This window comes from Peromyscus maniculatus, chromosome 15 (assembly GCF_049852395.1).
Source record: "Peromyscus maniculatus bairdii isolate BWxNUB_F1_BW_parent chromosome 15, HU_Pman_BW_mat_3.1, whole genome shotgun sequence".
Lineage (NCBI taxonomy): Eukaryota > Metazoa > Chordata > Mammalia > Rodentia > Cricetidae > Peromyscus > Peromyscus maniculatus.
The window spans coordinates 29,988,360-30,000,760 of record NC_134866.1 but is presented as its reverse complement, the minus strand read 5'-3'; the positions used below and the strand labels follow the sequence as shown (position 1 = coordinate 30,000,760).

The 12,401-nt window shown below is 39.4% G+C and overlaps 1 protein-coding gene across 1 annotated transcript in view; it reads left to right on the top strand.

Annotated features, from left to right (window-relative positions):
* LOC143268655 (UDP-glucuronosyltransferase 3A1-like) overlaps nucleotides 1-11,964 on the top strand; it is a 45,040-nt gene extending 33,076 nt beyond the window's left edge. Inside the window, exons 4-7 of the mRNA XM_076551790.1 lie at nucleotides 4,312-4,843; nucleotides 7,867-8,098; nucleotides 9,382-9,601; nucleotides 11,122-11,964. Of these exons, the coding sequence (XP_076407905.1) occupies nucleotides 4,312-4,843; nucleotides 7,867-8,098; nucleotides 9,382-9,601; nucleotides 11,122-11,398 (1,261 nt within the window). The 3' untranslated portion in view covers nucleotides 11,399-11,964. The remainder of the gene's footprint in view (nucleotides 1-4,311; nucleotides 4,844-7,866; nucleotides 8,099-9,381; nucleotides 9,602-11,121) is intronic.
* Nucleotides 11,965-12,401: the final 437 nt, after the last annotated feature.

Genomic DNA, 12,401 nt, shown 5'->3' with positions numbered 1-12,401 from the left:
TATACATATTTACAACTAGCATGAATATTACTATACATATTTACAATTCAAACTTCCATTCAAAAGCAAATTCTCTACAGGACTACTTTGCAAACTTTAGCAAACATCTAAAAGAGACGTCTTAATAGAACCATTTCATTTTCTTCCAATAAGACAGAGGGTGCATGAATCATGATTAGTTACTATAGTGAACTCAAAATTGTTTCATTTCTGAGGTTTGCAAAATCTCAGAAAAGTCAGTCCTAATAATAGACTTAAAGTTTTCCTGAAAGTTTGAAACCAGAGCCTAATTCATTAGCAACTCTAGAGTCTTTGTATCCATTCCCTTGACCCCAGGATTTGGTGAATGCTGTAACACTCAGGACAATGCCACTCCCCCTGAGACAACTTTTCCACTGGACCTTCCTAGCCATTCCAGAACCAGTGAAAATGTGCCCAGCAGTGGATAGTCACTGGTGGTGGTGTTAGTAGTCCTTTTATCTAATTTCATTGCAGTTCTCCTGAATGCAAGAATTCAACTAAGTTCAAACAAATGTTGCTGAAACTTCACTCCCAGCTACAGAAGCAATTTCAATTAGCTCTCCCTACAGTGAAGGTGGAATTACCATACTGAGCTACATTTCTTTTCAGCTAGTAAGACTCAGAAACTGTTTCTTCAAGGATCCTCTCATTGTTTTACAGCTGGCAATCAGAAGTGGTGTGGCTCTGGGCTCTATTTCATTCCAATTTTACATTCTCAGTACTTGAACACCAAATAGTGACAAAACCTTTGTTCCAAACTTCCTCTCAGCAGTGGGAGGGGGGAGTGCTGTGGGATGGTCTGTATGTCAAATTGCTCTGATTGGTCAATAAATAAAACACTGATTGGCCAGTGGCCAGGCAGGAAGTAGGTGGGACAATGAGAGAGGAGAGTTCTGGGAAGCGGAAGGTTGAGGAGAGACACTGCAGCCACCACCAGGACAAGCAGCACCATGTAAAGACGCTGGTAAGCCACCAGCCACGTGGCAAGGTATAGATTTATAGAAATGGGTTAATTTAAGCTATAAGAACAGTTAGCAAGAAGCCTGCCATGGCCATACAGTTTGTAAGCAATATAAGTCTCTGTGTTTACTTGGTTGGGTCTGAGCAACTGGGGGACTGGCAGGTGACAAAGATTTGTCCTGACTGTGGGCAAGGCAGGAAAACTCTAGCTACAAATGGCGCCCAACATGGGGCAAGAGTTTCCACCTAAAACCTGAGTAAAAAGATTCTAAAACGGAGCTAAAAACAGTTCCTAGTTGTCTCTTTCAAGTTAGCAGCAGCGTGAGTGTTTGAGCTAATAGCTACTATGGCGGGTTCCTGGTGTGTGCGCTCGACCTGCAGTGTGGCGGGAATGAGGCCTCTGCAAGTGGCACATTAAGCTGTGTGGTGGATTTAGCCTTTGCTAGTACAAAACAAAAAGAGGTTTCTGGGCTACACGCTGCCTTGATATAAGCATAGACCCACTATTTCTGAGAGTTGATGGCTCCCAGAGCTGGTGGAAAACGTACCACTGCCATGTTGGGAAGCTGAAGTGGGAGGAGCCAGCAGCCACAACGCCTTTTCAGTCTTAGAAGGCTGCTGTTTAAAGCAATAGGCTCAAGGTAATATAAAACATAAGCCACATAAAGATGGCTACCACACAGAGAATCTGGATTATGTCCTCTTTGATATTTGTAACTGAAGAAAAACATTTTATTGCAAAAGCTGTTGAGTTATGCCAAAATGTATATTTTAAAGGTACCTTGACTTCAAAATTTGGATATAAGGATATGTTACTTTGGAAAAGAGGTTCTGCTTTTGTTTCCACAGAAAGTCAGAGGCTATGGATTTGTTTCAGATTAAGATACATCAGGTTTGGCCAGCCAAGACCACCTGAAAGGTCTCTGATGACACCATGGCTCAGATGATTCAACATCCAGAATCGTTTCAAGGCAACTGGCTCAGACGATACAGCCTCATGGACTACTCCATGATCCTAAAATTTTCTTTGTATCCCCATAAGATACAGCACCCCCCCTCCAGCAGGAAGTAGTAAGAGAAGCTACGCCCAAATTCCCAAATATACCAAGCTGGCTTTGGAGATGTGTAAAAGTTAAAACCTTCCTTTTTTAAAAAAAAAGAAAAGGGGAAGTGTTGTGGGATGCTATGTATGTCAAATTGCTCTGATTGGTCAATAAATAAAAGACTGATTGGCCAGTGGCCAGGCAGGAAGTAGGTGGGACAAGGAGAGAGGAGAGTTCTGGGAAGCGGAAGGCTGAGGAGAGACACTGCAGCCACCACCAGGACAAGCAGCATGTAAAAACGCCGGTAAGCCACCAGCCATGTGGCAAGGTATAGATTTATAGAAATGGGTTAATTTAAGCTATAAGAACAGTTAGCAAGAAGCCTGCCACGGCCATACAGTTTGTAAGCAATATAAGTCTCTGTGTTTACTTGCTTGGGTCTGAGCAGCTATGGGACTGGCGGGTGACGAAGATTTGTCCTGACTGTGGGCAAGGCAGGAAAACTCTAGCTACAGGGGAGGATTAGTATCCTGCTTTCCCCAGACTGCAGGATGGAACATCAATGTCAGGAACATTGGTTCAGCTGCTTTGACTCCAACTCCTCTGGAGGAGCATCAGCAGCTAAGGTGTCATAAGAGCTGACATTCCTCTGTTCCACACAGTGTACCAAGTGCTCAGGCAGTCATCAAGCTTCATTTGGTGACTGAGGGTACAATACCTTCCTCTTTATTTTTTGAAGCTGCATCTTAAGACTGCCATGAGCTCTTTCCACTATGTCTTGTTCTTGATAGACTTTTATTAGCCCAATGTTTCCCTCACTTGCATCTCAGGCAAAACCCAGGTTCATTATGTGCCCTTAAGCTTTTTCTACACCCAAAGCAACTTCCTGGTGTTTGACAGTTCTGCCTTGCCATGAGCTTTAATTTTTAAAGGGTCTCAAAGCAGACTGACAAGTAGCATTAGCATTTTAATTGCCTCCTGACAGGCAAGCTATGATCATCTCTTTCCAGTCTACCACCTTAACCTTAATATAAAACTGGACATGTCTGACTGCTTCCATGGGGTTTTTCTACTCTCACTACCTCCCCACCCAAGTCCCTGTTTAGGCACCATCTGTGGGAGGCCAGCTCCCACCTTTTAAAAGGTTCCTATGAGGAGGAGAGAAGAATAAGAAACATTTTAGACAAAAAGACAGCAGAGAGGAGAAAGACAGAAACACAGGATAGCTTCTGAAATACCTGGATCAAAATCGAATGGCCCTTTCTGACTCTTCCTAAGGGCTTTTTGTAAAAAAGGGGCAGGGCAAAAGATCTCTCCATTGCCATCAAAGCACACTGCACAAGCAAGTGCAGACCCTTCCAAACATCTATTAACCATGCCCATGGTCCAGTCATTCCCTTATGTAGCACTGCTGGGAAGAGGAAGCTCAGATCTCAGTAGGAAACCTCTCTGGGTCTCCACGGAAAAAATGACTTTAACATTGATGACTATAAAAAGCTGTAATCATGCAACTTACACAGATTGGTTAAGAGAGCAAGATTCTCAACAACAACAACAAATCATTATATAATGTGAAGTAAACAGCATTATACACCAGCCCATGGAGACTGCTTCTTTGAGATCTACTATAATCCTTGATGGCTTCTAAGGCAGAAGAAAATAAACCAACACCTATGATGGACAGGAATAGATCCTTAAAGGAAATGTGATTCAAGAAGAAATAGTTTGGGAAGCAGAGCTATATCTATAGCAGAATAACTAAAGCTGAAGATTTTGAACAACAGCTGTAATTCACATGGAAATGTGGTGCAGCATTATTACCTGGAATATCCTCCCCAACTCTGATAAGCAAATATCATTAGGAAGAAAATAAATATCTCCCTGTAGTAAGGAGAGGAATAGAAAATGAATTTGTATGGGCCTATTTATTTTTAATTAAGAATATTTTATTTTATGAAAAGCAATGTGTTTTACATATTAAGTAACACTATAATTTGTATAGTGTTAAACAGGAGGAAAAAAATTCAAGCCACAGAGCCTCTTCTCATGAAATATATTAAAAATAATTTATTCTAAGTGTGTTAGGGTTTTATTTAGCTCAGCCTGCGAGACTCAAAGTCATAAGTCTATGACAAGCCTTGAACTTTTGGTACTTCTGTCTCCATTTCCAGAGTGTTGGATTATAGGCTTGCATTTGTCTAGCTGTGAAATACTTACTTTGAATGTAATACTCTTCCAAATAGTATTAAGAAGCTCTTCAAAATATTTGTTGTTATTTTTTTTATAGGTCTAACCATCACACCAATATAAAGATCTTTGAGTATTTTGTGGACTTATGCAGTCACTTATTAAGCAGAAAGGACATCATGGACTCCTTAAGAAAGAAGAAATTTGACTTACTCTTTTTAGATGCAACAGATCCTTGTGTTTTCTTGATCGCTGAGAAACTTGGGAAACAATTTGTGGCCTTCCTTCCCGTGCTATTTAGCATTATAGACTACGGGGTACCAAACCCTTTGTCTTTTGTCCCAGGATTTGGTTCCAGTTTAACTGACCAAATGGACTTCTGGGCCAGAGTGAAGTACTTCCTGATGTTCCTTGATTCATCCATGAAGCAAAGAGAAATACTTTCTCAATATGACGGCATCATCCAGGAGCATTTTGCAGAAGGCTCTCGGCCAGTTTTGTCTGAACTCCCAAGGAAAGCAGAGTTGTGGTTTGTCAGCTCCGACTTTGCCTTGGATTTTCCTCATCCCATGTTTCCCAACATCATCTATGTGGGAGGCTTAACTGACAAACCTGTTAGACCAATACCTCCAGTGAGTGATAACTTATCCCTCAGTTTATCTTTCATTTGGAGGCCTGCAGTGCTTAGATGGTGTCTTAGTTAAGGTTTCTATTGCTGTAAGGAGACTCTATGACCACAGCAACACTGATACAGAAAAACATTTAAAATTTGGGTGTCTTACAGTTTCAGAAGCTTAATCCATTATTATCATGGTGGGAAACATGGTGCCATGTAGGAACAAATGATATTGGAGAGGGAGCTCAGAGTTCTACAACTTCATCCATAGGCAGCAGGAAGTGAACTGTGACATCAGGCATAGTTGAGTATAGGATACCTCAAAGCCTACCCCCACAGTGACTCACTTTCTTCAACAATGCCACACTCACTCCTACAAGGCCATACCTATTAATGGAGCCACTCCCTTTGGGGGCCATTTTATTTCAAATCACCATAGAAGAAAATTGTCACTTTGTAAAGATGTCTTGGAAGGAAGGAAGTACTCTAAGGCAACAGAAGAATTCTGAGTCTACATTTTTAGGTTTGTGAAAGTACAATGTTAGAATACCCCATGCTAAGTTTGAATACTTGGTTAGATGGTACAAAATGTGAGTTTCTTTTGTCTCTCTCTATTCCTGGCTGTGGTAGAATAACTCCTTTAGTTATTATTGATATTTCCAATTGAATTTTTGTGGCTGTGATGGTTGCCAACATAAGGAAAATCAGACTTTATATCAAAACTCTCAAAGAAGTTTAAAGACTATATATATTGAAACTTTGTGTCTATCAAACATTGCAACTATAAAAATATTACTTCAAATGTGAAATAGTTAACTTACAGAGAAATATGTCATCTATGCACAAAATATGAAAATAAGAATATGAAGAAAATGTAAGGAATTTAAAGAAGAAATAAATAATAACTTAAGACTCAACTCTACAGTTTTAGAATTAGACAACTATCCAGAAAAATTATCACCTTTAATAATACTATAGACCCAATAGAATTATTAGAAATATATAGATCATGCTTAAAATGTATTTGTAAGTGATTTTTTGTGCGTGAGTGCTTGCCCTGCAGGTATGTGTGTGCATCACATTTGTGCAAGTGCCCAGAAGAGGCCAGAAGAGGTTACTGGATCTCTTAGAGCTAGAATTACAGAGATTTGTGGTTGCTCTGTGGGAACTGAACTGTGGTCCTCTGGAAGGACAGCCAATTCTCTCAGCTGCTGAACTATCTCTCCAGTTCCGAGTGTTCATTCCAACAACAGCAGAGCGCAAAATCTTCTCTAATGCGCAAAACAAATTCCTTGGTTCATGTATTACCCTTCCCACCCCCCAAAACAACCCCAAGATTTGCAAATTCTCAGATTAATGTAAACATCTCTTACCACAGTGGGATGAGTAGAAAACAACAATATGTAAAATCAAAGGGAAAAATCAAGAGGAACATTTGAAAATATTATATATAAAGGGAAAGGAGACAAAACACAATGGAAAAATGGAGTGCAATAAAAACAAGACATAGGATATAATTCATAGCTATTATTTTCTCTATTAGTACAGACAAGGTATTTGAAATTGATTATCTAACCCTATATTATAAGGCACAAATAATGATGAGATGACTAAACAGGACACTAGCAGAAAGAAGGGGCTTAAAATAATCAAAGTGTAGATGCTTGAAACAATGAATAGAAAACATTAGAATCAATAAAATCAAAAGAGTAGTATGCTGAAAAGCATTAGAGTCATTGAGAATATAAATAAGAAAGAACAACAAGATAAGTTCTAAATAAAAAAATTATCCACTATTATTTAAAACAATAAAGATTATAAGGGAATTATACAAACATGATATATCATCAAATTAGGTGATCTACATGAGTGGACATATTCCTATGCATGTGTGTTAACATAACTGACTCAAGAAAAAATAGAAATTCTTAAAGTTATGGGAATAAATTAGACTGACCAATAATAAATATTTCATTAAGGAAGTCTGATAGAACATGGATTAACTGGTGAATTAAGTAAAACACTTAAGAATTAATGCCAGTTCCTCTATAAATATTTGTGGCACTTCCACAGGAAAGAATACTTCTCCAGCCATTCTATGAATCTATAATTACTCTGTAAGCAAAGATAGAAAACAACATCAGAGGAGAAGACATTATACCACACAGCAATTGAAGGAATTTTGTTTACTGAATTTCCAGCATTAACATAAAATAATACAAAGGATGTCAAAAATAGTTAGGAAGGATCTCAAATTATTAAAGAAAAGAATGCCCTTAGCAATTGTAAACTCTGAAGATTACATTTTAAGCAGTAGAAATCAGTTATTCAAATAATATCTCGTGTATGTATTTGCTTGGAAGAGTAATCTATAAGAGCTGAAAGGTGTAGCACGAATTTTAAAAGGTCTTATTGATAAACACAAATCTGGAGCCGGGTATTAGGGTGATCACTGAATGATCAGAGAAACAGAACAATTCATCAAACCTCATCTTTAAATTCCTCGGCTCATCTTGTTTACTCAGACTGAAAGCCTCTGAGTCCTCATCAAAATGGATCTTAGGTGAACTGCTACTAAGAGCTAAAAGCTTAAAAATGCTCTAGTTCCTGGTCCTCATGCCTTATATACCTTTTTGCTTCCTGCTATCACTTCCCGGGATTAAGGACATGTGTCACTAAGCCTGGCTGTTTCCAGTGTGGCTTTGAACTCACACAAATCCAGATGAATCTCTGCCTCCAGAATGCTAGGATTAAAAGAATGTGCGACAACTGCCTAAACCTATATTTAATATAGTGGCTGTTCTGTTCTCTGACCCCCAGATAAGTTTATTGGGGTGCACAATATATCAACCACACAAAGTTACTGCTATTCAATGCAGTAACTACCCCAGACACAGCCATACAGGGACTATGAAAGTAGTTTTATCATATAGAACACAAACAACCAAAGCATGGGTTTATTTAACAACTTGTCTTGTTTCATGTCATAACTGCTATAACAAACCATTTTTTTTTCAAATTTCTTTATGTTTATTATAGGACTTGGAAGATTTTATCATTAAGTTTGGAGAATCGGGTTTTGTCCTTGTGGCACTGGGCTCCACAGCAACAATGTATCAGACCAAAGAACTTATTACAGAGATGAACAGTGCCTTTGCTCGCCTCTCTCAAGGAGTGCTGTGGACATGTAAGGATGCTCATTGGCCTAAAGATGTCAGAATAGCTCCAAATGTCAAAATCATGGATTGGCTTCCGCAGACTGACCTTCTGGGTAAGAACTTCCTAGACTTCTTACTTTATTTCCATTAATATGCTTTGAGACTTAATAGATAACTGATGTCTGAGCACTTGCAGTTGCAGAAGAAAAGGCTGCTGATAGGTGAAGATATATGTCCAGCAGGCAGGTAGAAGGAGCTAGAGTACTTGGGAGAATCAGTCTGTGCTCTAGACTTGTCATAGCAACAACTTCCTCATCCTTTTCAACACAGACAGATCACAATTCCCTAAATAGATATGTAGTCTTGACTTAAGAGTATTTATCATTGATCACAACAACACAATCTTGACCAATATGTGATCTATAACTACTCCTTGGGCAGCTGCCACCATTTGTTGCTGCTATTCTCACAGTGATGTGAGAAATCCTTGGTATTTTTAAACACACACACATATAGGTGTAAGCATGAAGACACATCTTGGTTGTTAGAAAGGGGCTGAAAACTCAGACACTTACAACATGGATATTGTGGGGTTGAGAACATAGAGAGATATTTCAGTACCAACCCATGTAAGCCCACAATACAATATGAAGACACTGATTTCTATAGCAACAGAATTCCCTAGAGACACTTCCCTTCAAATTTTTTGTTTCTATGTGATTTTATGGATACCTATATTTTCTATACTCAGTGGCTGAATCAGAGGTTTGTACCTAAGACTGACTCCAAAGAAGCTGGGAAATTTTTCACATAGGTCTCTGTTCAGTAAAATCATAGGTTATACAATAGGACTAAGACTTGCTTTCTAGGAAAAATGGGTAGATTTTTGTGTGAGGTATAGTTTGGGATGATTTCTTTATGATCATAAGAAATGTTTGGTAGCTTTCAATATGGAGCAACAGTCAAGACCTGTAAATGCAGAAGTTTCTGGTCTATGATCCCCTTCTGTAAGCTTCTCAAAACAGAGCCGATAACACCCATAATATAGACTTATGTGAGATCAGACGAAAAAAGTAAGAGAAGGCCAAGGTTAGACAAGTGAAGAAGAAAGCATCAGTGGAGAAGATGAGGATGAGCACAAGGACAAAGAAACTTGCCTGGCTTGTCACTGTCCTTGTAGCTGTGCCTGGGTTCTAGGTCTTAGATTTTGAATGAAGTAAGGCATCTCTCTGCAGAGAGAAGGCAGGGTATCACATGCTGGAACATTGCAAATCTCTAAAGCAACATCAGTAAATTTATTCTCCTCAGCACATTGTTATTTCTTGGGTCTGCTGCTTTACCTGGAATCTGAAACGTTGATAGTGACAGATTGGATGATCTTTCCCTTTTGCAACAGCTTATCCTAGAATTCGTCTTTTTGTCACTCACGGGGGGATGAATAGCATAATGGAGGCCATCCAGCATGGAGTACCCATGGTCGGGATTCCCTTCTTTGGAGACCAGGCTAAAAACATGGTTGTAATAGAAGCAAAGAAAATTGGTGTTTCTGTTCAGCTAGAGACACTCAAGGCAGAGACATTTGCACGTACACTAAAAGAAGTCATAGAAGACAAGAGGTATGCAGCTCTATGGGGTTGGGGTCTCTTAGGCTGAATATAGGCTTAGTATTAATTGGACTGTGTAGTCTGTATATCAATGAAACAGAATATTGTGAGATGTGTTATAATACATGTGTGATACGTGAAAGTCCTGCTTTTCCTTTGCTAATAATCCTAATTTTGGGTGAGGAGCTGAGAATATGCTTCTACCTGATGTGGTGCGATGACTTCTTATGGTCACATTATTTTTTTGATCTTTCATATTTTGGGTACCTATAATAGAATTTCAGTTGAAGCAGGAGAGATCATTGGCATGTTCTTTACGTGGCCAATCTCCCTGAATCATCAAATACCTAAAGAATTTCTATTGACTCAGAAGTTAATGATCTTAGTTACTATTGTATTACTGTGAAAAGGTACTATGACCAAGGCTACATGTAAGGTAAAGCATTTATTTGGTTCTTGCTTACAGTTTCAGAGGGTTAGTCCATGATCATCATGGTGGTGACTGTGTCTGCAGGATGGTACTGGAGCAATAGAAGAGAGCTCACATCTTGATCTGCAGGCAGGAGGCAGAAAGAGCAAGAATGGGCCTGGCGAGGGCTTTTTGATCCCCGCCAGTTAGAAACCTCCTCCAATAAAGTCACAGTTCTTAATTCTTCCTTAACAGTCCACCAACTGATAAGTAAACATTCAAATATATATGACTATGGGAGCCATTCTCATTCAAACTACGACAAGGACAATTGCATGGCCTTAATGGGCTGAACTTCTCTCTTCAGGGTCTTTTTGTTGAACTCACAGAACCATCTCTCCACCGTTGTCTTTAGGAGAACATGTTTTTGGCTATTACTTTTTCTGTCCTTGAGGTCACTCATCATACACTACTTTCTTTTTAACACTTTGAAAGATTTGCAATATCTCCACCATGTGTGTCATTATTGTCTGTTCCATACTAGCACATATGAAGCACGTACCATGAGGAAGCAGTGGTATCAGTTTCTACTCTGTTCCTGGGGCTCAGGACAGGTCTGTTATAATGGAACTTTTTACAAATCTAGCACAAATGCAATACTAACAGAGACAAAAAGAGGTGACCCACATATTCCTTGCCCAACCAGCACAATGATTTCATAATCAAACACGACTAAATACTCAGGTTTCAATGTCCCAATCACTTAATCAGACAGACATCATGTCACACAGGTTCACATATATTTAATGTGAGCATACCTTCAGCACAATAGGTGAAATCCTTACAGACATTAAAAATGTTTCTCTTCAAGGGTTAATTTTGATCCTTCTTGTATTAGGTTTTTCTGTTTATCTTTTCATTGAACGTTTTTTAAATTGAACTTTTAGTTGGGACTCAGGTAGACAGTGTCAACAAAAATGTATGCTAACAATTTTGTTAAAGCTGACCTATGGAAATGTACTAGAAACAAAATATGTGTGTAGGGGGGCATGTGTATACGTTATAAAGTCCCAACTACTGGCACAGCACATTGGTAACACATTCTCTCTGTGTCTGCCCATAGGTTCAAGTCTGCAGCAATGGCTGCCAGGGCCATCAGGCGCTCTCACCCCCTGACACCTTCCCAGCGTCTGGTGGGCTGGATTGACCACATCCTACAAACAGGGGGAGGAGTACATCTCAAGCCCCATGGCTTTCAACAGCCATGGCATGTGCAGAACCTGCTGGATGTCCTATTGTTCCTGTTGGGGCTCACTCTGGGCACCTTGTGGCTGTTGAAGAAAATGCTGGGCTTGTTGCTCAGGTCCCAGGGTGTGGTCAGGAAGGAAAAGAAGTCCTAATGTTAGGGTTGGCCTGGGGAAGGATGCTGGAAATCTGGCTTTTTACATGCCTGCCCCTTCCCTAGCACAAAGAACTCCCAGGATTCTCCTCTTTCCCTCTTCCTGCTGGGGGACCTCCAGTTGTCCTCACTGTTTTCTGCCTCTTTCCTAACACTCATACAATACACTAACTGACTGGTGACTCCACTACCTGGATTGCCTGGCTCTAGTACAATCCTTTCTTTCCCAACTGTTTCTTCTCTTCATACCTTTCTGCCATTGACAGTGTTATGACAGTTTCATCCTCTCTGTGACTTCTATTCTCTGACTCTAATTTCTCATATTATTTGAGATAAAACCCCCAAATATTGGACAAATTCTACTTACTCCTTTATTTTTCTTATCTTATAATCTCTTTTAGAGTTCAGAATGCCTGGACTACTCCATTCTACTCTTCCTGTTAGGAAGGAACAGCCTCTGCTAGCATGTAATATCTACCAATTTATCTGATAATGACAACATATGAATGCCATCAATTCATTTTTCTTGGTAGAATACAAAATAAAGTTCACAGAAAATTGAAGAGTTTGGAGAAATCATTTTTGATATGACTTATATGATAGGTTTGTTTCCTTATGTGTAAAAAATTTAAATAAGTAAAGAAAAGAAAACACAGTCTATCCACTTATTGAAGTAACAGCTATGTGTCAAATTGGATAAGCCAGAGAGAATGAATTTCAATGCCGTTAAGTAAGAAGATACAAAGAGAAGCGATATACATAGCATTCTTGTTGGGATGAACTGTAGCTCAGTAGCAGGTCTAGAGGGAGATTCCGGGCTTTGAAGACTGTCTTTGGCCCTGTTCCCTGAAACTAGCAAACTGGGCAGAGGTTTGTTGAAGGAATGGACTGAACTGTGCCTCTGACAAGGGAACTGTATATGGTGAGCCAACACCTGGTGGCGCTGTGGTCACAGCGTTGGGAAGAAGTACCTTCTTGTAAACAGAGTTAAACCTGATAGTTTA